Raw genomic sequence first — 27887 nt, 5'->3', positions numbered from 1 at the left:
TCCAGTACTGTGTAGGGATTCACACTAACAAGAGGAAAAGAAAGAAACCTCTGCATGCTGAATGGCAGGCTTGCATTTGCTTCTCTCCATTCAATGCACACTTACTTGTATTACACTAGTAAAATGCATTTATTTTTTTTCATTACTAATATGCATTTAAATTGCATACTTAGTCTTCTGACTTCCCCCACTAAATTATACACACGGATAAGGCGAGCTGCTTTCTGTGTCCCTCTAGATTCTCTGCTCAGGTTTTCCACAGTCTCTAGAGAAAGCTGGTGGCCACTGGCTGAACATGTACCTAATAGAGGAAGGAAAGCGAAATCCAGACTTCCTTCAACCTAGGGGTCTACCCACTGCATCAAATATTGTCTACGCCAAGGAAACAATGAGAATGTCAGTCATGGCCTGGAAAAAGGGTTAAGGTATATACATGCGTTTTGCTCTTTTTTTGGGGGGGGCTGCACTCGAGGTATATGGAGGTTCCCAGGCAAGGGATCTAATTGGAGCTACAGCTGCTGGCCTACACCACAGCTCATGGCAATACTGGACCCTTAATCTGATCGAGGCCAAGGATTGAACCTGTAACCTCATGGTTCCTAGTCAGATTTGTTTCCACAGCACTATGACAGAAACTCCATTGATGGACATCGATTGATAAGAATTCTCTATCTCTTTCTCTCTTTCCCTCTATCTATATCTCACACACAAACACACACACACACACACACACAAACAAGCAATCTCTGTTACCTGCACGATGTGGTCACTGTAGAACCGGCCCTCAGACACAGTCACTGAGTAGACACTTTGCTCAAAGCGTGGTGAGTTATCGTTCACATCTCGGATGGAAACAGCTACTCTGCTGTAGGCTCTCTGTCCCCTACTTTCAGCAAAAACGATGAGCTGCACTTCATTTCTTACTTCAAAATCAAGAAACTTGGGTTCTTTTACAGTGAGTTCTCCTATTTTTATTTCCAAAGAGAATAAAAAGAAAAGAAAAGAAAAGAAAATGATTTTAGGAGTTCCCATCATGGCTCAGTAGTAATGAACCCAACTAGTATCCATGAGGAGGCAGGTTTGATCCTTGCCCTCGCTCAGTGGGTCAAGGATCCGGCATTGCCATGAGCTGTGGTATAGGGTGCAGATGCGGCTCGGATCCCTAGTTGCTGTGGCTGTGGTGCAAGCTGGAAGCTGAAGCTCCCATTCAATCCCTAGCCTGGGAACCTCCATATGCCAAGGGTGAGGCTTTAAAAAACAAACAGCAAAGAGAAGAAAATGATTCATTCAAGAAGCCCCAGTGCCCTTTGACTTGAATGCTCACTGTCCTTCAACGCCTCCCACTGCCCCCGCTTCCCTCATTTCGGGGATCAGTGCAAACAAAGGCAAGTATTTACAGGGTTCAAAGATGTAGGACGGAAGAGCATCATGAAATAGCTGAAATCTGGGTGCTCTCTTAAATCATCCTCTGTCTCCATATTTAGTCCATTTCCCTGTCTGCAAAGTCTGCCTTTCAAACATCTCTAGAATCCACCATCCCAGCCTTCCCCCTGCATTAGCTGATTTCTTAGCTGATTTCTCTGCTCATCCAGTTCCCATTCTGAATTCAGTAACAACAAGAAGACACTGTGACTGTCCCGGGTAAAACCATTCAATGGGCTTCCATTTGCGCGGAAGCTCAGCGTTTTCAGCCTCCATGGGGCCACGTGCTCAGGTCTCTCCCAGCTGGGAGGTCTCATCTCTTTCTCCCCTTGACTCTTTCTGCTCCAGCTGCGACACATACACAGGTTCTGCTCCTCCACTGCTCATGTCAGAGTTTTCATGTGGGCTTCTCCATTCACCTGGAATGGTCCCCAGGCCACTCCTGTGCCTCCTCGGGGATCTTTCCAGACCCCTCACCCTGCAACCATCATCTCCCAGAGATGCTCCCAAAGCACCTGCGTGGCCTTCGCTCACCCCTCTTGGTTTAGGAGATCCGTAAGGTAAGGACGGGGACACCACGTCGTACACCACCGTCTCCCCCCAAACCTAGCTCAGGGTCCAGTGCAGGGAGACCCCAAGAATATGTGCTATGCCCTTAGGGAAGCAGCAGAATCAGTGAGCACAACTGGCCACTGGAGGTTACGCCCTGTACAAGTTCTCCGCAGGAGGAAGAATAGTCCTCCCCCGACAGAATTCCCTTCTCTAGTTTCTACTCAGCTTTAGTTCCTCCCCTTTACAATTAAATTTCTTACTGAGTTGCTTGTTATTAACATCCCACTGCCATCATTTCCCTAGTTCTTACTGTCAGAAATTCCATCGACTCGAGTTTGCAGAATGGGCACTAGAGAAACCAGAAACCAAGCAGAAATTCTAGCCCTGGCCACTTAGGGCAATTATGTGGCTCCCCCACTACTAAGTCTATTTATTTTAACTTTTTAAAAATATAATTTCATTGGAGTATAGCTGATTTACAATGTGGTATCAGTTTCAGGTGTGCAGCAAAGTGAACCAGTCATACATAGAAATATATTTTCCCATATAGGTGACAACAAACAGCTGAGTAGATTTTCCTGTGCTGGACAATAGATTCTCGTTCCTACTGAGACTCTGCTCAAGAGAACCTGAATAGTAATACTCTTATAGTATTATTACTATAGTAATAGTACACAGTAATACTATTCAGGTCTCAGCTTCTGGAAAACGGGGATGGGAAGCATGGCTTCACAGAGATTCTGTGAGATTAATACCGTGTAAGTTGAGAATGTTTTTCTGCATCAACGTGATAGAGTCCTGTATTCTCACCATGTCTCTTACCCCATCTGTCCTCAGCTATAGATTTAATAACCCATCTAAGCCTTGAATTTAGGAAGACAACTTCATAGCTATGTATGGACTGTTAGAAATTTGATCTTCTGATGAAAGAACCTGTACATTTTCTGGAAAGATGGCATGGACGCCACAGTTCTGATGAACCCGTTCCCTAAATAACTAGTGGAGGCCAAGGAAACTTTAGGCTATCATGTACCAACCTGGGGGCTAATAGAAGCCGTAGTTTCTAATATTCTAACATTAGCATTGAGTATCTGGGGAGATTCTACTGCTTCTAATTCCATTCTTAAGAAAAAAAATTGTATTCTATATGAAAAACTCACTCTACTACCAAATTTAAAACTTCATAATTCACTTTCATTTATGGTCATCAGATTTAGTTATCAATTCAGGAAACCAAATTGCTTCAACATACTGCAGGCTGATGTTGCCTAATCCCTTGACAGAGAAGGGAAGGCAGATTTAAGCATTGGCAGCCAGAGAATCGTTAAGATACATTTTGAAGAGCTGATCATGAGAGAGAATGGTTTTCAGAAATCTCTGTGGGACAAGGGCTGAGCTGATGCCCCCAAATGACAGAGGAGCCCCAGTTGGAAGTGGGTCCCCAGCTCTCATCTAGAGCTCTGTCTCCACCAAACAGGCCCTTCATCATGTTCTGTTACTATTAGGAAAGGAAAAATAAAATCAAAACGCCACATTAAGTTGCCAGTGTCACTTAGTGGAAAGCGTGCCAATTACAATGCAGATCAAAGTAGATTTTTTAATAAAAGGCTTGTGTTTAGGCTTTGATAATTGGAATTTTGCACTTGGAAGGGATCTGCACTTCTAATGCTTTCCTTGCTTGGTTTTTATTTTTGGCATAATAATTGGCATATGCTGTTAAAGTTGTGCAAGTAGAAAGGACAATAACCAGTGTGTGAGATGATTTGAGGCTGGCACATTCTGCCATGGAGGGTGCTTGTATATTTTTCTCAGAGACACTGAGGATTTGCTGTCACCCATGAGATGAAAGGAGCACTGGGCTGTTTAACCTTATGGGCAGAGGCCCATGCTTTCCTTAGAGTAAGAGGCTCACAAATACCAACTTTTGGCTCATTTATATGTTAGTTATGTAATAACTTGAGAAGAAAACTAGTAATATGTTCCTTCTGATATATGGACACATATAGTTTTGTCCAAACTATAAAATACACATCAAAAGGAGGTGAAAAGGGAGTTCCTGTTGTGGCTCAGTACCCACAAAACTGACTAGTATCCACGAGGACGAGGGTTCAATCCCTGGCCTCACTTAGTGGGTTAAGAATCTATTGTTGCCGTGAGCTATGGTGTAGGCTGCAGACATGGCTTGAATCCTGCTTTGCTGTGGCTGTGGTGTAGACCGGCAGCTATGGCTCCTGTTCAACCCCTAGTCTGGGAACTTCCATATGCTGAATAGTTATAGTATAGCCCTAAAAAAAAAAAAAAAAGAAAAATTTAGAGTGCAGCCCTAAAAAAAAAAAAAAAAAAAAAAAAAGAGAGAGAGAGATGAAAAGATTCTTCAAATACTACATGCTCGACAGTATAATGGGGTTACTTCAGGCAATTATGAACTGTGCACATGCACTGCATACACCCAAAGCAGAATGTGATCAATATTTACGTTATCCAAAAGCTTTTAAACGCCCTCCTCTAAAGCACGATCCCTGAAACACTGTGGAAAGTTTGATCTTTTTGTTTTATGTCACTCTACCAACTAAAGGAATGAATCCTACCATCTGTTCTTTACATACACGATGTTCATCAAACTCCAAAATTCCTTCTGGTTTCAACAGTGGGCAGTAGATGCTTTTCAGGTCAAGTGACACGAAGTTTGGATGCAAAGCTCTGGTCTGACTATGGCCCAGAGGCCAAACTCTGCACAACTGGACAGGAAACACCGTTCTCATCAGAGGCTCATCTAACCCTAACTTATTAAAACAATAGCCAATAAAATGATTTCCTCACATTTTTATTCTGAATAAAATAAATAAATTGATCATAGCATTAGAGATCAACTTTACTGATTTATCATACATACCAGGTTTCTATTTTAACTTGCCTAGTTGTGTATATGTATGTGTGTGTGTGTATGTATAGTTGATTTACAGTGTTGTGTCAATTTCTGCTGTACAGCAAAGTGACCCAGTCATACATTTATATACCTTATTCTTCTCATATCATTGCCCATCGTATTCTATCCCAAGAGATGGCACACTGTTCCCTGTGTTGTACAGAAGGACCCCATTCCCCATCCATTCTAAATGGATGTAGTATTTTTAAATACATACATTGACAATACTGATATTAGATGCTTAAGACACAAGTTTAATGATTATATGACAAACATGGCCCTCTGAAAGAGGAATTTAATATCATTATTAAAGATTGTTAAAAATGTTCCTTGATAGCACTATAGTATACTAGAATGCTCTTCATGATAAAAACAACTAAAGTACTTGAAAATTAAAATGCTTAAATTAAAGTGTGTGTGTGTGTGTGTGTGTGTGTGTATGTTTGTGTCGAAATGCATTATTGAGTTGGTACACTAGTAAGGAATCCTCAGAGGACAAAAAATAAATAAAAACAGTAATCCAGGGAGATGAGCAAAAACTAAAAGCTTGCTTTTGTTCCAAGGGCTTCTAACATAACATCCATCCTTGAGATTCACTTCTGATAGCTTAACAGGGTGTGGAAAACAAGGGAAGAAGCTTGAACCCACAACAGGTTCAACAGGAAAACTAGAATAAATCTGTAAACCTAAAGGCTACTGATGCTCCAAATAAGTGGTCCAGATTTAAAAAACAAAAACAAATTAAAAATGGATGCACAGAAACTTGCTTTTCTTGACCTTGATGTTGGTTGGAAGGGAGAAAAAAGTCTCTGCTGAGAATTCATCAGCTTAAGCCTAAACTTATGGTAGGCATACTGTTATAGATATAATTTTTCATAAGTTCTCAAAAATTAAAGTTAGTCTTTGCTTGATGAGTGTCTAAAGTGATCTGTAGAACTGTAAAATTCCTTTCTTAGGGGCTCAAATTCAACCCAGGCATTGAAGAATCCTCAAATAAAAAGTTTCAAGGACAATGAGTAACTTATAGTTAACATGCACAAAGATCACAGAGAAGCAAGGCACCATGAATGACAGCCAGTCAATCCACAGAGAGCAGAATAAATCTTCAAAGACTTAAGATGCAGAAATTATTGGACACAGAATATGTAATTATATATATATATTTAAATATATAAAAAAGAAGATTGGAAATATGAGCAAGGAACAAGAAATTACTTTTTTTTTTAAAGACAAAGAATTGAAAAAGAACCCAAGAGAACCTTTAGAAGTGAAAATGTAGTTTGTTAAGCTGAAAAGAAGCACATAGAGATGAAAAATATGAAAAAAAGAGATGTAGGAGAGAGTGATATGGCCCAATATTTGTCTAAGTGGAGTTCCAAAGAAAGATACAAATAAATGGAATTTAGATCAACAGCTGACTTCTTAATGCAACAACTGGACAGAAGACAGTAGGGTAATACCTTAAACATAAGAGAAAATAACTGTCACCCTAGAATTCTAAGCCCAGCAAAAATATTTCTCAAAAATAAGAAATAAATGAAGAGATTTATTTTATTTTATTTTATTTATTTTATTTCATTTTTTGCTTTTAGGGCCATGCCTGCAGCATATGGAGGTTCCTAGGCTAGGGGTCAAATCAGAGCTGCAGCTGCCAGTCTACACCACAGCCACAGCATCATCAGATCCAAGCCTCATCTGTGACCTACACCACAGCTCATGACAACCCCAGATCCTTAACCCACTGAGCAAGGCCAGGGATCGAACCTGTATCCTCATGGATGCTCGTCAGATTTGTTTCCGCTGAGCCACAATAGGAACAGAAAAAGCATAAAATATTTAGACTAATATTTCTATAGCACAACATATGCCATAGAAAAAAAATCTTCTTAAAAATATTCAAGAAAAAGATGCTATGATTTTTCTATATTATTCCTGGATTAGAATAAAATCCTGTAAAGATACACATTTGCCCCAAACTGATATTTAGAAATACTATTTCCATAAAAATTTAACATTTAACATTTAAAAGGAGAACGTTTTGGAGTGCCCACTGAGGTGCAGTGGGTTTAGGATCTGGCCTGGCAGGGGCCATAGGGCAGGTCACAGCTTCGGCTCAGATTCAATCCCTGGCCAGGGAACTTTCATATGCTTCAGGTGCAGCTAAAAAATAAAAAATAAAAAAAATAAAAGGAGGGCAATTTGACCTGATGGTAAGTTACTTAATTTCTAGATTGGAGCTATATGACAATTTTGTTGTTGCTATTGTTAATTAGGGTGAGGTTTCACCCTAAATCAAAGACGCATGCCATGATAATGTGTGTTACATGCTTGAAGGTGTGAACAGCTGTGTAGCACCCCAAATTCATGAATAAATCTCTTTTCCATGGGAAAACAATCCCCAAAGTGTGTGTGTGTGTGTGTTTGTAAAACTTAACAAATGAACACAATGCTTTATGTAGAGCAAATGGCCAAAGCACAGCTAAAATACTCATGAGGAAGAACATGAGGATGGGGTAAATACTGTAGGGGTGCTTCTTCCCTGGATGAAAACTCATAAAGACAATAGCATTAGGACAGTGTTGGGTTAGTGAGGTGAATGGAGAAGAGTCACGAGCCCAGTAGTCATGGAAGTGTGACATATGACCATAGCAGTACTGCAGATCAACAGGGGAAGGTTATTGTCATTGGAATAACTGGCTGTCCTGGCTGGAAAGGAAAGGAAAGAAAAGAGAAGGGAAGGAAGGGAAGAGAGGGGAAAAAAGAAAAGCTATCCCTAACTCTTGTAAAACACAAAAATCAATTCTAGATGCACTAAAGATGGAAATGTGAAACACAGGAAGACTATAAAAATTTTAAGGGAGTTCCCATCGTGGCACAGTGGTTAACGAATCTGACCAGGAACCATGAGGTTGTGGGTTTGATCCCTGGCCTTGCTCAGTGGGTTAAGGATCCGGCATTGCCGTGAGCTGTGGTGTAGGTTGCAGATGTGGCTCGGAGTGGCTCAGATCCCGAGCTGCTGTGGCTCTGGCATAGGCTGGTGGCTACTGATCCAATTAGACCCCTAGCCTGGGAACCTCCATATGCTGAGGGTGTGGCCCTAGAAAAGGCAAAAAGACAAAAAAAAAATTTAAAAAGACAACATAAGCATATCTTCATGATCTCAGGGTAGGAAAGAATTTCTTACACAACATACAAAAAAGACACATTGTTGAATGAAAGATTCATTCAAATACTGCAATCAAACACGGCATTAAGAGAAAGACACATCACAAATTACAAAAAAAAAAATCATTGTTAACAACAACCAAAAGATGAATAGGAATAAAACATATTAAGAGTTCTTATATTTCAAGGAGACACAACTACCTAGTAGAAAAATAGGCAGGAGATATCCATATGCATTTCACATAGAAGAAGACAGAAATGGTTCATAAACTATGAAAAATGAGTAATAAGGGAAGCATGAGTCACCACCACAGTGTGTTACCATTTCACACTCACCAGACTGGCAATAGCAAATAGGCCATGAACTGCTGTGACAGCTCTTATTCGATGCTGGTGGAATGTAAAGCCAGATGGACCACTTCATACCACAGTCTGGCACCATTTGTAAAGATGAATGTAGGTATCCTAGGATGTACATGCCTACACTCTAGAGCCTCGAGAATCCTTACCCGGGAGCTAGAAGATACATGTATTATATCCCAGACAGGAAAACCTCACTTTCCATCAAAGTGGAATGGATCAATAAGTTGTGATGTAGACTTACAACAACATACCATAAAGCAATGAAAACATACACATCCAGGGAATTCCTCTTGTGGCTCAGCAGTAAGGAACCCAACTAGTACTCATGAGGAGGCAGGTTCAATCCCTGGCCTCACTCAGTGGGTTAAGGATTGGTGTTGCCATGAGCTGTGGTGTAGGCTGGCAACTGAAGCTCCGATTCGATACCTAGCCTGGGAACCTTCACATGCCATGGATGCAGCCTTAAAAAGACAAAAAGGAAACAAAAGAAAAGAAAATATACAGATTCACATGGATGATTCTAACTTTGAATTTAAAAAATCTAATTTTAGGAGTTCCCATCATGGATCAGTGGAAACGAATCTAGTATCCATGAGGACTCAGATTTGACCCCTGGCTTTGCTCAGTGAGTTAAGGATCTGGTATTGCCATGAGCTGTGGTGTCGAGCTCAACACAGCTTGGATTTGGAGTGGCTGTGGCTGTGGCTGTGGCTGTGGTGTAGGCCAGAAGCTGCAGCTCTGGTTCGACTCCTAGCCTGAGAACCTCCACATGCTACAGGTGTGGCCCTAAAAAAAAAAAAAAGACAAAAAAAAAAAAACTAATATCAGTAGAATACACAGAGTATGAATCCATTTATATAAATTCAAAAATATGCAAAATCAAATAGTTTTATTGGGTAGGAGTGCATTTACTACAAGTCACAAGAGAATGATTTTCCCTGAATCTGGGTATTAATCAGCCTGGAGCAGTTGAAAAGACACAATCAGAAAAGGTCCCAGAGGGAACACTGGTGACGATGATTGAGTTCTATTTGTTTCCCATGAGAGCAGATACGTATCATCCTTCGCTATTCTTCTTTAATGTGTTCATAATGGCTTAGGCGCTGTACATCACGCTAAAAAATGTGGAGCAAAAGCATCGAGTCTTGGAAGAGTCTATTCAACACAATTTTATTATGACGTGTAAGTCATACTAAAAAATGCATTATTTGGCTTGTTGGATGCAGACATGGTGAGAAAATTATAATGAATACAAAGGCAGTGATCAATACTAAATTCAGATTTCTGCTTTGCCGGTCACCTCTGGGGTGAAATAAGAGAGACATGAGAGAGAAAGGACATACAGGGGCTTCCTGAGGTTCTCGTGATGTCTCATCTCTGGAGATGGGCAGCAAAGACATGGGGTTTTATTTTACTATTCTTCATTAAACAGTTTTATATATTGTCACATATTATCTTGCAGCTATCTGACAATAAAATTCTGAAATACATTTCAAATTAAATAAATAATTACTTGGGAGTTCCTGTGGTGGCTCAGCAGAAACGAATCTGACTAGCATTTATAGGGATGCAGGTTTGATCCCTGGCCTCGCTCAGTGGGTTAAGGATCCAGCGTTGCCCTGAGCTGTGGCATAGGTCACAGATGCAGCTCAGATCTGGCATTGCTGTGGCTGTGGCATAGGCTGACAGCTGTAGCTCCGATTCAACCCCTAGCCTGGGAACCTCCATATGCCTTGAGTATGGCCCTAAAAAGACAAAAGGACAAAAAAAAAAAATCTTAAAAAATAAATAATTACTTAAAATAAGGAGTTTTCTGGAGATGACCTCTTCAAACCAAACACAGGCATATTTTATCTGCACTCTAATGAGAGACTAAAAAAAATAAGGCCTGTCCTGGGTCATGTTAGGAGTGAGGACTTGCGTGACCTGGGAAAATGTCCAAATGCTGATATTCTCCTTTTAAACATTCCAGTCTCAGCTCCTTTCCCAGAACCCTCAGACATGGGGACTCTTAGAAACTTAAGGCTTGGTGATATTTGCCAGTGGCCGTCTAGACAACAGGCTTCCTGCAGCATCCTTTAACTAAATGACGGGATGATGAGAGGAAGACTTCTAGCAGCTTACTTCAGAGAGGTTGCTAAGCAAAGGCTGCCTGGACCAAAAAAGTCATAATACTACCCTGGACAAGAAGGCATTTGCTTAGGAAATGACCCCAGCTTGATTCTTCCACATGCACATAGAGCAGATGAAATAGGCAGTCGTATGGTAACACAAATTATTAAAAACATTCTCCTTGAGGTTTGACAACGGAGCAGTAGATTCACATCTACTACATAGTTGTTAGTCAAAAAGAGTATGTTTCAAATGATCAATTGGTATTCATTTAAAGTACAATAATGGTCTTATTAAAGCTAAATGTAATACATGCTGTATTTGGAAGTAATTTCTCTACCACCACATAGAAACCTTCCCAGCTGTCCTTTTTTGTTGTATTGTTGACATTCAGTGGCGAAGTAGAAGAATCGCCGCTGAAAATTTCCTAAGGCTAGACACATGTGCTTATTTTCAATTCAAACCCACTCTCACTGATCTCCCAAACGCATCTCCAATTCTTCCAAATGTGCAAGTAAATTGTAAGTGGAAGCTGATTTATCATCACACAACAGGTAGGGTAGGATACGCACTGTTTAATTTGGAAATGTGAAGAACAGAATTTGTAGCACATACCAAATAGTTCTTGATTTCCCATCGGCAACCATTAAAAACCCCTTCTTAATCAAAGAGAAAAACAAAGGGAATTCTGAGATCATGAGCTGATGATGAAAGAAAGTACTGGATTGATAGCTGCTGCAGAATGGACTGAGCAGCTGGTAGTTAAAACAAAAAGAAAGAACCTGGGTCACCTGATTTGATTTATCTGATGCCTTTGCACTGAAAGAATCTTATAGCACTTTTGAAGAATTTGGAGCAATAGGGATATACAAATTAAACACATAGTAAAACAAGTGATTAATTTCAGATAAAAAGCATAGCACAAGACAGCAATTATATTCATAGGATTTAGTTTTTCACTCAAATATAAACAAATGGACATACTCATAATCATGTAAAAACTGAATAATGTTTTAAGTAAGTTATAATAAAACTACTTAAATAATGAAAAAAACCCTCTTTCTTGTTTACCTTTTAAATTATTTACCTCGGATGATTTCTACCTTTCAAAATGTGAGTTTTCTTTGCACATATCTTAGTAGTAATATGAAGTGGAGCAGACAATGAAGCACTTATGGGGTAGAAAAGGATTACCTGAGTTAGAGCCCAGGGAAAAAACTCCATCTTCATTTCCACTAAAAATTGAATATTTAATGCTGTCCTGAATTGACTCTGGAGCAAAAGCTTTTATTGTCACAATAGAAGTGCCTGTGAAAATTAAGTTAAAAAAAGAATTTTAGGAAAAGAAAATTCAGAGACAAACAAGAGCAAACACTGGGTGGTTATTATTTGCCTACTATTATTTCTACTTGCTCATTCAGCCAATGATTATTGATTGAGGGTCTTCCATAAGCCGGATCTCTACGAGGACATAGTGACAAACAAGACAGACAAAATCTCTGTCTTTTTGTTGGTTATTAACAGGTGGGAGGAGAGGAACAATAATACATCATCAGAGAAGTACACAGTTCCCATTGTGGCGCAGTGGTAACAAACCCAACTAGCATACATGAGGATGCAGGTTTGATCTCTGGCCTCACTCAGCGGGTTAAGGATCCGGCATTGCCATGAGCTGTGGTGTAGGTCACAGACATGGCTCAGATCCTTCACTCCTGTGGCTGTGCAACTGTAGCTCTGATTCAACCCCTAGCCTGGCAACTTCTATATGCCTGGGGTTGTGGCCCTAAAAAGCAAAAAAAAAAAAAAAAGAAGTACATAATTCAGGTAGATTTCAGATGTGCCAAGTTCCTATAAAGAATTCAACAGTTAGGTTACAGAAAATACTTCTACATACAGAAGGCAGACACTCCTTTGAAGAGGCCTCCGAGGAAGGACATTCCAGTTGAACTTTGAAGCATTAGAAGCCACAGAAAGAGCTGGAAGAAAAGGCTTAGAGGAGAAGGAAGAGCAGCACGAAGGCCCTGGGCTGGGTTTGATGAGGCACAATGAACAGGGCATGTGGAAGGTGAAGACAACATCAAGGCGGGCAGGGATCAGATTTTATTCCAAGTGCAATGTGCAGACATGGAAGCATTTTAAAGAAATGAGTAAAATAACCTGATTCACTTTCAATCTGACTGCTATCTGGACAACAAAGAGGGGTAAGAATGGAAAAGAGAAGCCAATTCCGATAATGCTGCTCTAGTCTAAGCAAGAGACGACCTAGGATAGTAGGGGTGAGAAGAAGAGGACACCTTAAATACATGTGTTGAGGAGTTCCCATCATGGCTCAGGGGAAATGAATCTGACTAGTATCCATGAGGATGAGTGTTTGATCCCTGGCCTCGCTCACTGGGTTAAGGATCTGGCATTGCCATGAGCTGTGGTGCAGGTCGCAGACATGGCTTGGATTCTGCGTTGCTGTGGCTGTGGTGTAGGCTGGCAACTGCAGCTCCAATTCGACCCCTATCCTGGGAACCTCCATATGCCTCAAGTGCAGCATTAAAAAAAAGACATACGTTGACACATTTCCCTGAACACTGCATGGGATGTAGGAAAGGAAGTAACAAGAAACTGTAAGAACTCTTCTGTCAACCCATTTGCAGTAGAGTTGGAAGTAAAAGCAACTCAACTAGACAATAATGAAGGTCTTAACTGCATGTTATAGATTCATTCAAGAATTGTTTAGCTGGGCAAGAGCTGTCAACTGATAACTTCTCTGGAAAAGAAGACATTGATTTAGGGGTTGGAATTAGAGAAGAAAGAAGTCATTTCCGTTTCTAGGAAAGAGACTGATGACCAGCATAAGGAAGAATTTGCCAGAACTGAGAGATTAAGAAGACAATTGGTGAGACCAGAACTGAAATTGCACTGAAAGGGTTTTCAAAACCCTATCTGGACCTCAGCTTAGTGCTCTGCTGTCTTCACTTGCATGTTAGGCCCTTTGCTGCTCATCTCTGCTTTGCTTTGGATCTTGGTTGGTGCTTTTTCATTTTTCTCCTTCCTATGACTGCCTTCCCTATTTTTTAAAGTATTTTTATTTCATCCACTTTATTAAGGTAAAACTTACATACAATAATATACACATACTTCAAGAATACAGACCTATACCCTACACATACCTATACACAGTTGTACGCACCTGTGTAGCCCCCATCACGATCAAGGTGTAGAATAGTTCTATCACTTCAAAGAATTCTCCCAGAACTTTCCGCAGTCAGCTTTCTCTCACTTCTGGCCCCCAGCAATAACTGACCTACTTTCTGTCACGATTTGTTTTACCTCTAAAATTTAATACATATGCAAATCATACAATATCTAGCTGCTTCTGCGCAGGATACTTTTTTGAGAATCAAACATGTTATCCTGTGTATATCAAGAATTCATTCCATTTCCATTACAGAGCAGTCTTCTACAGACTGGACATTCCACATTTGTTTGCCCATTATTTATATATGGGCATTTGGATCATGCTCAATATGGGGCTTAGGAATAAAGCTATGATCATTCATGTAAACATGTTTCCTCATGGGTAAATAAGTAAGGGCACGTTCAATTTCATAAGAACTGCCTAAGTCAAGTCCTAAAGTACTGACACCATTTTATTTATTTATTTATTATTGGAGTATAGCTGATTCACAATGTTGTGTTAGTTTCCAGGGTACGGTAAAGTGATTCACTTACATACACATATACATATTGTTTTTCAGATTCCTTTCCATTGCGGTTTATTACAGGATATTGCCTACAGTTCCCTGTGCTATACAGTAGGGGCTTGTTTATTGTGGTTGTACCATTTTACATTCCTGCTAGGAACACACAAAAATCCATTTACTCTACATCTACTGGTATTGTCATTCTTTTGAATTTTGGCCATCCTAGGAGGTATGCAGTAGTGTCTCACTGTGGATTTAATTTAAATCTCCCTGATGTCTGAAGATGTTGAGCATCTTTTCTTATGCTTTTCTGGACGTTTCTACCTCCTCTTTAGTTCATCTTTGTTCTCTGGCTTCTTTTTCTCTATCAACCATTTCTGATCATTCTTTACAGGCCCTAACCTTCTTGCCATAGGCCTATAACTAATGGCATCTACTTCAGACTCTCACTCTGGCCATGACCCCTGCCTCTCCTCTTAACTTTCATCCTGACCGATAGGATGCTGCCTACTGGCAAAGATATCCTATACTGAGTGGGAGAGAAGGGAAAGAATTCTGAATTCTGTAGGAAGCTCTTGGACCGCTCAGTATGCAACACTGGGGGCCTGATATAAGACAGTGTCAGCAAGGCACAAGGGGAGAAGTGAAAGGAAACCTTTGATAAGGAGACAGGTGGCAGAGATGACTGCAGATCAGGGCTCACTAACTCATATGCCTTTGCATAAAAGCAAGAAGACTGGACAAATGAAGGAGCCAGATGGGTAGAGGCCAGACACTGCCCAATGTGACTGAGGCATATTCAGCTGCAATCCATTATTGCCAGCAGGGAAAGCAGGCTTCAGGATGCTTGAAATTCTGGTCATTTCCAAAGGAGCTCAAAAACTCACATTTATTTTCATGTGAAATCTCCAAATTCATAAATGTCAAAAAATAATTTAACTTAGGGGGGAAAAGAAGCCACTGCATAAGTTGAACAAAATACAGCTGTGGCTTGACTACAGTTCTGTGTCTGGCCACTTACCATCTCTGTAGAGAAGATGAATCTCTGCTTTTTGTCACTAGCCCTTCTGGCACTTAGATGGTGCTACTGATTTGTCACTCATGAACTTGTTCTGAACACACTTGAAGACTCTTCTTATCTCTCTGCTAAGTTAAACTAAATTCCATGAGAGAAGAGCTTTTCTGCATGTTTTTATTCTATATATTTCTACAAATCTAGATTAGTCTTGCCTCTAAAATTTCATGTACTTGCAAATCTTAAATAACTGTCTTCTTTGTCTTAGCACACATTTTTGAGAATCATGTTGTTCTGCATATCAAAAGTTGGCTGTTTTGTAAGTTCCAAATGAGGGAAGAAGATAAAACCCCTGAAGAACAATTGAGTGAAGTGGAGCTAAGCAATCTACCTGATAAAGAGTTCAAGAGAATTGTCATAAAGCTGTTCAAAGAACTTGGAAGAAGAATGGATGAACATAGAAAGTTTAATGAGCAATGTGAAAATTAAAAGAACCAAAAGGAGCTGAAGAATACAACACAAAAAAGAGAAAAAAATCCAAACATAACACCAATATAGTCATCAAATCTCAAGGGAAGAGAGCAAAAGGAAAAATTTAACAAAAACAACTACAAAAACAATTCCAAAACAATTAACAAAACGTCAGTAAGACATACCTACAAATAATTACTTTAAAGGTAAATGTACTAAATGCCTAAATCAAAAGATACAGAGTAGCCGAATGAAGACAAAAACAAAACACACACACACACATATGCTGCCTACAATAGATCCACCTCAATCTGAAGACACACACAGATTGAAAGTAAGGATATGGAAAACGGCATTCCATGAAAATGAAAATGAAAAGAAAACTGAGATAACAGTACTTAAAGCAGACAAAACAGACTTTAAAACAGAAGACTGTAATAAGAGACAAAAAAGGACATTACAGAATGATAATGTGATCATTCCAGAAAGATATAACAATTATAAATATATATTCACCCAATGTAGGAGCACCTAAATATATAAGGCAAATATTAACAGACCCAAAGGGAGAAACTGATGGTAATATAATAATAGTAGCAGACTTTAACACCCCACTTACCTCAATGGAGAGCTCATTCAGACAGAATATCAATAAGGAAACACTAGCCTTAAGCAACACATTAGACCAGGTAGACCTAATAGATACGTATAGAACATTCCATCCCAAAGCAGCAGAATACATATTTTCTGAAGTGCCTATCAATAGATGAATAGATAGAGAAGATGTGGTGTGTATGTATACGTATACACACACACACACACATATACTCACAGTGGAATATTACTTAGCCATAAAAAGAATGAAATCTTGCCAGTTGCAACAGCATGGATGAACCTAGAGGGTATTATGCTAATTGAAATAAGTCAGGCAGAGACAGAGACAGACAAACACTATATGATTTCACTTAATTTAACGTGGAATCTAAAAAACAAAACAAATGAACAAACATAACTAAACATAAACAGAGTCATAGATACAAAGAACAAACAAGTGGTTGCCAGAGGGGAAGAGAGAAATAGGTGAGGGAGACGAGATACATATTACACGTACAAAATAAATGAATCACAGGTATGAAAGGGACCATTGTGGGGAATAGAGTCAATAATTATGTAACATCTTTGTATGGGTAACAGACGACAACCAGACTTATAATGGTGATCATTTTGAAATGTACAGCTATGTCTAATCACTGTGCTGTGTACCAGGGACTGACATACTGTTATAGGTCAATTATTCTTCAAAAACAAACAAACTCATAGAAGAAGAGACCAGATTTGTGGTTATCAGAGGCAGAAGGACGGTGGGTGGGGAAATTGGATGAAAGCAGTCAAAACAAATTTCCACTTACAAGATAAACCAACACTGGGGATGTAACACACAACATGATAAATGTAAGTAATACTGCTGTGTGCTATGAATGTTGAACGTTGTTGGGAAAGTAAATCCTGAGTTCTCCTCACAAGGAGAAGTTGTTCTATATCTTAGTTGTGTGTGTGTGCGTGTGTGTGTGTGTACACACACACAATAACGGATGTTCACTAAACTTCTTGTAGTAATCATTTCATAATGTACATAGGTCAAACTACTTTGCTGTATACCTTAAATTTATACAGAGCTGCATGTCAATTACATCTCAATAAAACAGGAAGAACAAAATTGTTCCTTTGTACATAGTAGTTGCTTAATAAGTACGGAAAGGCAGGTAAGAGAGGGGACAAAGGAAGTGAGAAAAAGAGGTGGTCATAGGTCTCCATAGATCCCTCACCTATGTTACAGCCTGAGAAATTAGAAAAATGCTTCTCTCCCTACAGGACCCTTCTAAAACAATAGCAATTATTCTTTTTTTAAAAAATCACTCAATGAAATAACAGCACATCTGATACTGAGATTTGAGTAGTACCTATGCAAGAATCTCTGCTGGGTTTCCCATTGAATCCTACCATGGAGGCTCTAGGAACAAGCTGGAGACCCATCCTGATAGAGGTTATAGTAAAAACAATCCCTAAATGAAGTCAAATTGATATATTTTTTCCTGGATACTTAAAAGGTTTTCACTAAAAAGAAGAGAAGAAAGAAAAGGCTCTGGGGGAGTTCCCACCCTGGCTCAGTGGTTAATGAACCTGACTTATATCCATGAGGACGTGGGTTCGATCCCTGGCCCCGCTCAGTGGGTTAAGGATCCCGCATTGCTGTGAGCTGTGGTATAGGTCAAAGATGTGGCTCGGATCCCGAGTTGCTGTGGCTGTGGTGTAGGCAGGCAGCTATAGTTCTGATGCAACGCTCTAGCCTGGGAACCTCCTTATTGTGGGTGAGGCCCTAAAAAGACAAAAGACAAAAAAAAGAAAAGACAAGGCTACGGAACAGATATTGTTTTCCCCAGGAGACTTTTCAGCACTTACCACTCAAAGAAAAATGCAATGATCACTACAAATATTAAAGGAAATGAGCAGATGATATTGTCCGCAAACTTGAAAATTCAATGAAAAATGCATAAAACAGAATTCATAATGGAGAAAGAATTGGAAAACCCAAACTAGATATATTACTCTCTTTTAAAACCTTGCATTTAATATAAACTGTGACAAGTTTAAAAGTCATTTGTTGGAGTTTTCAAATAACTATTCTTTCCAAGCCAGTCATAAAGTCATCTAGTCACAAAGTAAAGAATTTTAATTAGTCATGTTGAATCGAGGTAATACGTATGTTGAGGACTCTCAAATTACGTTATAATATTAGGTTTATTTTGTTACACTTCAGGAGGCAATTGTTAATATGAAAGTAAATTACATTTTCGGTAGGACTATGCCTTCATAGTAGTGTAGTATGTCTTACCTTCGGTGCTAAATCAGTTTTCTGTGCTTCCTGATATGATTTTTTTAAATAGCTGCACCTGTGGCACATGGAAATTCCCAGGTGAGGGACTGAATCTGAACTGGAGCAGAAATCTGCATTGAAGCTGTGGCAATGCCAGATCCTTCAACCTGCTGTGCCAGGCTGGGGATCAAACCTGTGCCTCGACAAAGACTCGAACTGCTACAGTCAGATTCCTAACCCACTACACCACAGCAGGAACTCCTGACACAAATTTTTTTTTTTTAACACAGGATATTTTATTTCAATGGGTTTGTTACATCTTCTTTAAAACGTCAGTAAGTAGAGAAAGAGCTATGCAGGCAAGATGTACAGTCTTTTTTTTTTTTTTTTGGCTTTTTGCCATTTCTAGGGCCACTCTCGCGGCATATGGAGGTTCCCAGGCTAGGGGTCGAATCAGAGTTGTAGCCGCTGGCCTATGCCAGAGCCACACCAATGCGGGATCCGAGCTGCATATGCAACCTACACCACAGCTCATGGCAATGCCGGATCCTTAACCTACTGAGCAAGGCCAGGGATCGAACCCGCAACCTCATGGTTCCTAGTCAGATTCGTTAACCACTGTGCCACGACAGGAACCCCAAGGTGTACAGTCTTGATGACAGCCTTTTCTTCATGGGTAAGGATGCTTATTAGAAGCCCAATTTCAAAAGAAAACATAGAGATTGCCTGCATGTAAAAGAACAAAGATGAGGACAGAATTGCAAATAAGAAGCACATACGGCCTTCCTCATGAAATGAACAACCCTATTTTTACTACAAATAAAATGTTCACAATATCAAATGGAATTATAGCACACAAAGAATTTCATTCAATGAAAGTGCTTCAAATTAGATGCTAAAGTTAGCAAAGAGCTGCAAATATTTATATATGTTTTTCCTTTGATGACATTTTAATTCGAAATTGCCTAAGAAAAGAGGAAATAATTGAAGGGTTCTCTAGGCCTTGGCTTATTGCGCAGATTTTAAACAAAAGTCTGTCTCTAGGCATCTATATAAAAATGTACAATTACTGCTCATTTCACATCCAGGTAGAAATCATAAAACATGAAAACCAACACTGTACCTTCAATTTCCCTGAGGTAAGTGAAACATATAGAAGAATTTATCTTTTATATTTTCAGGCTTTCATAAATTTCATTTTAACATTGTGTCAAAAAAGTATAATGCATTTAATTTTCTTGTTCTTTTCTTCTTTACAAAAATACTGTTAAAAAACTAAAACCACCTATAGCAACAGTGAACTATCACTTAAAGGCAGAATTATATAAGTTAATGCAATGGGATTATAGAAATCAATATTCACGGAGGTATTTAGGTACAATAATTATGAGAACATTTTATTCAGAGTTGTCCATGAGTAAATAATTCTAGAGTTTTGGATTCCCACTGTAGTAGAGTAGGTTAATGATCCAGCTTGTCTCTGTGCCAGCCTGGATTCAATCTCTGGCCCCAAAATGGCCATGTGCCATGTGTGCAGCCAATAAAAAAAAAAATTAAAATAAGTAAATAAATAATTCTAGAGTTTTATTTCTGTTATTTCTAAGCAATGCAAGCATCTTCTTATTGATGACCGACACAAGAGAAATATTTTCCAAAAACATCTGGATGATTTTTAATTTTCTGTTATCTTTTAAATGAACAGCAACTGAAACACTTGAACATATTTTGATCACTTAAGAAAAAGAATTGGGAGTAATGTCAGCAAGATGGCTAAACAGCAGACCCTAGACCTAGTCCCCATACAGACATAGACTTAACAACCACAACAGATGGTCCAAAAAGCCTTTATGAAAATTCCAGGTCAAAAAGGAGTGGGGTGATTTAGTCAAAGTGATGGAAGAAAAAAATTGCCACCAAGAGTATTATATCTAGCAAAACTGTCCTTCAAAAATGAAGGAGAAATAAAGGTCATCCCAGATAAGCAAAAGTTGATAAAGTTTATCACTACCAGACCTGCCTCACAAGAAGTGCTGAGGGGGGAGTTCCCATTGTAGTTCAGTGGTAATGAACCTGACTAGTATCTGTGGGGAGGCAGGTTTGATCCTTGGCCTCACTCAGTGGGTTAAGGATCTAGCACTGCCCTGAGCTGTGGTATAGGTCACAGACGTAGCTTGGATCTGACATTGCTGTGGCTGTGGTGTAGGCTGGTGACTACAGCTCGGATTTGACCCCTAGCCTGGGAACTTTTGTATGCCTCAGGTGCAGCCCTGAAAAGACAAACAAACAAACAACAAAAAAAGACAAAAAAGGAAATGCTGGAGTTCCTGTCATGGCTCAGTGGTTAACGAATCCCACCAGGAACCATGAGGTTGCAGGTTCGATTCCTGGCCTTGCTCAGTGGGTTAAGGATCTGGCGCTGCCGTGAGCTGTGGTGTAGGTTGCAGACACAGCTCGGATCCCACGTTGTTGTGGCTCTGGCGTAGGCTGGTGGCTACAGCTCCAATTCAACCCTAGCCTGGGAACCTCCATATGCCGCGGGAGCGGCCCTAGAAATGGCAAAAAAAAAAAAAAAGGAAATGCTGAGGGGGGGTCCTTCAGGTTGAAATGAAAGGACATTCCACAACAACATGATAGCATACAAAAATACAAAGCTCTCTGGTAAAGGTACATTTATAGACAAATACCGAATCCTGTAATTCTGTAATGGTGGTGCATAAATCACTTTTAACTTTGGTATAAAATTTAAAAGACAAAAGCTTTAAAACCATAACTATAATGTGTTGTTAATGGATCAAATATAAAAATATGTAACTTGTGAAATCAACACATAAAATGGGAGGGAGAAGAAAAGGAGCAGAGTTTTTGTATGTGAGTAAAGTTAGGTTATTGTCAGTTTAAAGTAGATTGCTAAAACTATAAGATGTTTTATGTAATCACCATAGCAATCACACACACACACAAAAAAAACATGTAGAGAAGAAGCACAAAAGGAAAAAAGAAGGGACTTGAAGCCTGCCACTACAAAAAAAAAAAAAAAAAAAAAAAAAAAATCAGCAAAATACAAAGGAAGGGAGAAATAGAAGAAAAAAGAGACAAAATAACTACCAAACATATAGAAGGCAATTTAAAAATGTCAGTACTAAGTCCCTCCTGATTAGTAATCACTAACATAAATGATAAAAGTCCCCAATCAAAAAACAGAGTAGCTGAATGCATTAAAAAATTACAAGATCCACCTACATACTCTCTGGAAGAGATTAAGTTTAGATCCACCTACGTACTGTCTAGAAGAGGTTAAGTTTCTGTCCTTTTATATTCATAGGCTGAATATAAAAGGATGGAAAAAGATATTCCATGCAAATGGTACCCCAAAAACAATAGGGGCAGCTATATTTATATCAAATAAAATGTAGTCAAAGTCAAAGACTGTCCTAAGACAAAGAAAGATATTATATAAAAAGGTCTAGTCACTAGAAGATATAGTAATTATAAATATATATGCATCTAACAGGATAGCACCCAAACATATGAAGCAAACACTGACAAAATTGAAGGGAGTAATGCATAGTAATATAATAATAGTAGGATATTTCAATCCCCCACTTCCAAAAATAGATAGATCAACCAAACAGAATATGAATAAGGAAACAGAGGACTTGAACAACATTATAGACTAACTGGACCCAATAGGCATCTTCAGAAGAATTGACCCAACGACAGCAGAATCATACACATTCTCAAGTGTATTACATATTCCCAATTGTATCCTCAAGTGCATACGGCACATTCTCCAAGACAGATCACCACATGTTAGGCCACAGAATGTTAACAAATTTAAGAATATTAAAATCATACCAACTATCTTTTCTGATTATAATGGAATGAAACTAGAAATAAATAGCAAAGAAAAACTGGAAAATTCATAAATGTAAGGAAATTAAATAACATGCTCTGAAAGACTAATGAGTCAAAGAAGAAATCTAAAGGAAAATTAGATATCATGAGACAAATGCAACAAAAACACAACATATCAAACATGAGATACAGCAAAAGCTATACTAAGAGAGGATTTTATAGCAGTAAGTGCCTACATTTAAAAAAGAGGAGGGAGTTCCTGTTGTGGCTCAATGGTTACCAAATCTGACTAGGAACCATGAGGTTGCGGGTTCAATCTCTGGCCTTGCTCAATGGGTTAAGGATCCAGCTTTGCTGTGAGCTGTGGTGTAGGTAGCAGACATGGCTTGGTTTGGCATTGCTGTGGCTCTGGCTTAGGTCAGAAGCTACAGCTCCGATTAAACCCTAGCCTGGGAACCTCCACATGCCATGGGTGCAGCCCTAGAAAAGACAAAAAAAAAAAAAAAACAGAGTTGTAGATTGAATTAAAAAAAAGAAGAGGAGTTCCTACTGTGGTGCAATGGGATTGGTGGCTTCTCTGGAGTCCTAGGCATAGGTTCAATCCCCAGCCTGGTATGGTAAATATTCAGCATTGCTACAGCTGCCATGCATGTTGCAAATGCAGTTTGCAGCTTCTGCTTGGATCTGATACCTGGCCAGGGAACTCCATATGACACGGGGTAGCCAAAAAAGGAAAAAAGAAAGAAAGAAAAAAGAAGAAAGATTGCAAATCTACAGTATAACTTTACACCTTAAGAACAATAAAAAGAGGAACAAACTAAGAGCAAAGCAGAAAGAAGAAAAAGTAAAGATTAGAGCAGAAACAAATGGTAGGAAAACAAAAATGAAACTAAGTTTTTTTTAAAGATCAATAAATTGATAATTTCCTTAGCTAGACAAAGAAAAAAGTGAGAAGACTAAAATTATAAAAATCAGAAATGAAAGAGGAGGCATTAAAACTGATGTCACAGAAATAAAATGTATCAAAAGAGAATACTCTGAACAATTATGCACCAAAAAATTAGATAACTTATAGGAAATGGATAAATTCTAGAAACATATACCCTATCAAAATCAAATCATAAAGAAAGAAAGAAATACAACCAGATCTGTAACTAGTAGGGAGATTGAATCAGAAATTAAAAACCTCCCAATAAAGAGGAACAGATGGCTTCACTGGTGAATTCTATCAAACACATAAAGAAGAATCAACACCAATTCTTTTCAAACTCTTCCAAAAAATATAAAGAGGACAGAACCCTTCCAAACTTATTTTATGAGGCCAGCATTACTCTGATACCAAAACCAGACAGAGACACTAACAGAAAACCACAGACCAATATCCCTGATGAGTATAGATGCAAAGATGCTCAACAAAAGTTATCAAACTGAATCCAGCAGCACATTAAAAAGATCATGCACCATAACCAATTGAGATTTATCCCTGGAATGCCAAGACAGTTCAACATATGACAGTCAATCAATGTAATACACTCCATTAACAGAACAAAGGATCAAAAAAATCACACTATCATCTTAATATCTGCAGAAAAAATATTTGGCAAAATTCAACAATTTCTCATAATAAACTCACTCAATAAACTAAAAACTAGTATAAGGAAATGACAACAAAATAATAAAGACCATTTATAAAAAAAACCCTAGGTAACATCCTGCCCATGGTGAAAAACAGACAACTTTTCCACTAAGCTTAGGGAACAAGGTAAGGATGTCTACTCTTGCCACTCTGTGTGGCAGAGACCTGAAAGTCCTAGTCAGGGAGAGTAAGCTTTGAAATTAAAGGCATCCAAATCACAAAAGAGGTAGTAAAATGATCTCTGTCCTTTTGATATAATTACATGATCTTATGTGTAGAAAACCCTATAGATTCCACAAAATATCAGTTGCATTTCTACGCACTAACAATGCATAATCTAAAAAAATTAGGAGAGTTCTTTTGTGGCTCAGCAGGTTAACGATCCAGCATTGTCACTGTAGCACCTCAGGTCACTGCTGTGGCACAGGTTCAATCCCTGGTGAGGAACTACCACATGCTGCAGGTGTGGCCAAAAAAAAAATCAGGGAAACAATCCCAATGACAATGGCAACAAAAAAATAATTAGGGAGTTCCCATGAGGTTGTGGGTTCCATCCCTGGCCTCCCTCAGTAGGCTAAGGATCTGGTACTGCTGTGAGCCATGGTGTAGGTCACAGATGTGGCTCACATCCTCCATTGGTGTGGCTGTGGTGTAGGCCAGCAGCTATAGCTCTGATTTCACCCTTAGACTGGGAACTTCCATATGCTGTGAGTGTGGCTCTAAAAATACAAAAAATAAAAAAATAAAATAAATTTTAAAAATTTGGAATGAACTTACCCAAGGAGGTAAAACTTTTATACACTAAAAACTATAAAACATTGCTGAAAGAAATTAAAGATGACCCAAATAAGAGGAAAGACATCCTATGTTCATCCCATCTCCATGAACTTCATATTGCTAATGTCCACACTACCCCCAAACAATCTACAGAATCAATGCAATTCCTATCAAAATTCAATGGCACATTTTGCAGAAATAGGAAAAAAACTTAAAATTCATATGAAACTCAAAGTACTCTGAATAGAGAAAACCATCTTGAAAAAGAAAAGCAAAGGTAAAGGCCTCACATTCCTGACCTCAAAACATATTACAAAGCGACAGTAATCAAAACAGTATGGTACACACACACACACACACACACACACACACACACACAGACACCGACCAACCAAAGGAACAGATTCCACAGAAAAACTCTCACATATATTTTCAAATGATCTTTGACAAGGATGCCAAGGCTACGCAATGAGGAAAGGATAATCTATTTAACAGACGGTGTCAAGAAAACTGAATGTCCACATCCACACAATATTCAAAAATTAACTAAAAATGGATTTAAATCTCCTAGATGAAAACATAGGGGAAAAGTTTCAAGACATTGGATCTGGCATTAATTTCTTGGCTATGACAGCAAAAGCACAGGCGACCAAAGCAAAAATAGATGAACAGGACTACACTGAAATAAGACGCTTCCACTTAATAGAAAAAAAAAGAAAGAAAAATGAACAAAGGATTTGAACATGAATTTCGCCAAAGAAGAAATAAATGGCCAACAGGTACATGAAAGATGCTCAACATTACTCATCATCAGGGAAATGCAAATCAAAACCACAGTGAGATATCACCTCACACCAGTCAGGATGCCTTGCTATTAAAACAAAGACAAAATAACAAGTTTGGGTAAAGGTAAAGAGAAACTGACATCCTTGTACACTGTTGGTGGGAATATAAAATGGTACAGTCACTATGGAACACAGATTGGAGGATCCTCTAAAAATTTAAATTAGCACTACTGTATGATCCAGCAATTCCACTTCTAGGGATACGGCCGAAGCACTGAAAACAGGATTTCAAACACATATTTTCACACCCATGTTCACTGCAACGTTATTTACAGTAGCCAAGAGGTGGAAACAACCTAACTGTCTTTCAGTGAATAAATGGACTAAGAAATGCAGTATATACGTACAATGGTAGAGTACTGGCCTTAAAAAGGAAGGATGTCCTGTCAGATGATACACTGCTGAATCCTGAGGACATTACGTAAATAAGCCAGTGAATGAAGTATGGAAAATAGCCAGACCCTTAGAAGCAGAAAGTGGAATGGTGCCGGCTGGGGAGAGGGAGGGGAAAGAGCTGTTCCATTAGTTTATGCTACAGTTTCTGTTTTGAAAGATGAGAAATTCTGAGAAATCCACTGCACAATGATAGGCATGCTATTCACACTACTGTACTTTGCCCTTTGCATTTTATGTTTCTTTTTCTTCTTCTTTTTACGGCCACACCTGAGGCATATGGAGGTGCCCTGGGCCAGGGACTGAATCAGAGCTGTAGCAGCCAGCCTACACCAGAGTCAGAGCAACGCTGGATCTGAGCCACATCTGTGACCTATGCTGCACCTTGTGGCAACACCGGATCCTTCACCCACGAAAGGAGGCCAGGGATTGAACCTGCATCCTCACATACACTATGCCAGATTCTTAACCTGCTAAGCCACAACAGGAACTCCTTTACCATAATTAAAAAAAAAAAAGAGTTTTTTTTTTCCTTCCCACCTTCCCGTCACAAAAATGACTGAACATGTGTTACTAGGGCTTTCCAAACACTCCTAGGATGAGACAAAACATGGAAAATGCTCAAATGGAATAATTTTCCAAAATTTCTGGACAGATGAAAACCATGTTTCAAAATGTAAATGACATATGATCTTGAACACATCTGCTTTGTGAACACCTAAGTAAATGAGAGAGGAAACCATAAAAAGTACTCATTGATTTTTTTTTTTATGTACTTTAGAGAAAGAGAGACGTGGGAGAAACCCAATATAGAATTAATACATGCAATGAGAAGTAAACAAAATGTATTAGGTCTGAAATGCACTTTTATGAATGTCAGCAGGCACATTTTCTAAAAGGAGATTACCTGGAAATGGCTGCTATTTAATCATTTAAAAATTCGCTCCCTAACAACCCAGAGAAATGCAGTGCTAAATGAGTCCTGGATGTCCCTGCTAGCTCCCCAATTTTGTGATGGACAGAAAATAAAAGATGAAGATTCAAAACATGAGCTTGACAATTTCCACCATTGCTTCGGTGTTGGGTCAAACACCACCTCTTGCCTGGGGACCGGCCGCAAACAGATCTCCCCTCATTTTCCAGCCATTCCCTGTCCAGGCAGCAACTGGAAAGTGCAATTCTCTGCACTTTCAAGAACTGTCCTTATGCTCTATTCAGCTCCTGGAACGCCAGCCAGAATCCAGTGCCTGCACATGTCCAGAAAGAAAGGCTGCACAATGTGTCTATATCAGTGCCTCTCAACTTTGATCATGAGAGACTCAGTACATTTCCCATTATTTTAAGAAACCAAGAACATGTCTCCCCCCAAAAAAACCTGATTTTTATTGTCCTAGCTGATTACATGGAGATTTTCTTGCTCTATCAGAATCCTGAGATCTTTTGCCAGTGTTCAACAGATTTTTCTGTGCAAATCATTTCACCTATAGATGTATTTTTTTTTTTGTCTTTTTCCCTTTTTTCTAGGGCAGCTTCCCTCAGCATATGAAAGTTCCCAGGCTAGGGGTCTGAACAGGGCTGTAGCCGCCAGCCTATGCCAGAGCCACAGTAACGCGGGATCTGAGCCACATCTGCGACCTACACCACAGCTCACGGCAATGCCGGATCCTTAACCCACTGAGCAAGGCCAGGGATCGAACCCGCAACCTCATGGTTCCTAGTCAGATTCGTTAACCACTGCACCACGACGGGAACTCCCTAGATGTATTTTTTGATGTATTTGTGGGA

At 39.1% G+C, this 27887-nt stretch overlaps 1 protein-coding gene across 1 annotated transcript in view; it reads right to left on the bottom strand.

The window, feature by feature from the left end:
- Positions 1 to 27887, bottom strand: part of DCHS2 (dachsous cadherin-related 2) — a 272450-nt gene that overhangs the window by 22116 nt on the left and 222447 nt on the right. Inside the window, 2 exon segments of the mRNA XM_021101485.1 lie at positions 754 to 965; positions 11735 to 11848. Coding sequence (XP_020957144.1) covers positions 754 to 965; positions 11735 to 11848 — 326 coding nt within the window.

Source organism: Sus scrofa, chromosome 8, assembly GCF_000003025.6.
Source record: "Sus scrofa isolate TJ Tabasco breed Duroc chromosome 8, Sscrofa11.1, whole genome shotgun sequence".
NCBI classification, from domain to species: Eukaryota; Metazoa; Chordata; class Mammalia; order Artiodactyla; family Suidae; genus Sus; species Sus scrofa.
The sequence above is the reverse complement of the archived record's forward strand: the minus strand, read 5'-3'. Positions and strand labels throughout refer to the sequence as shown.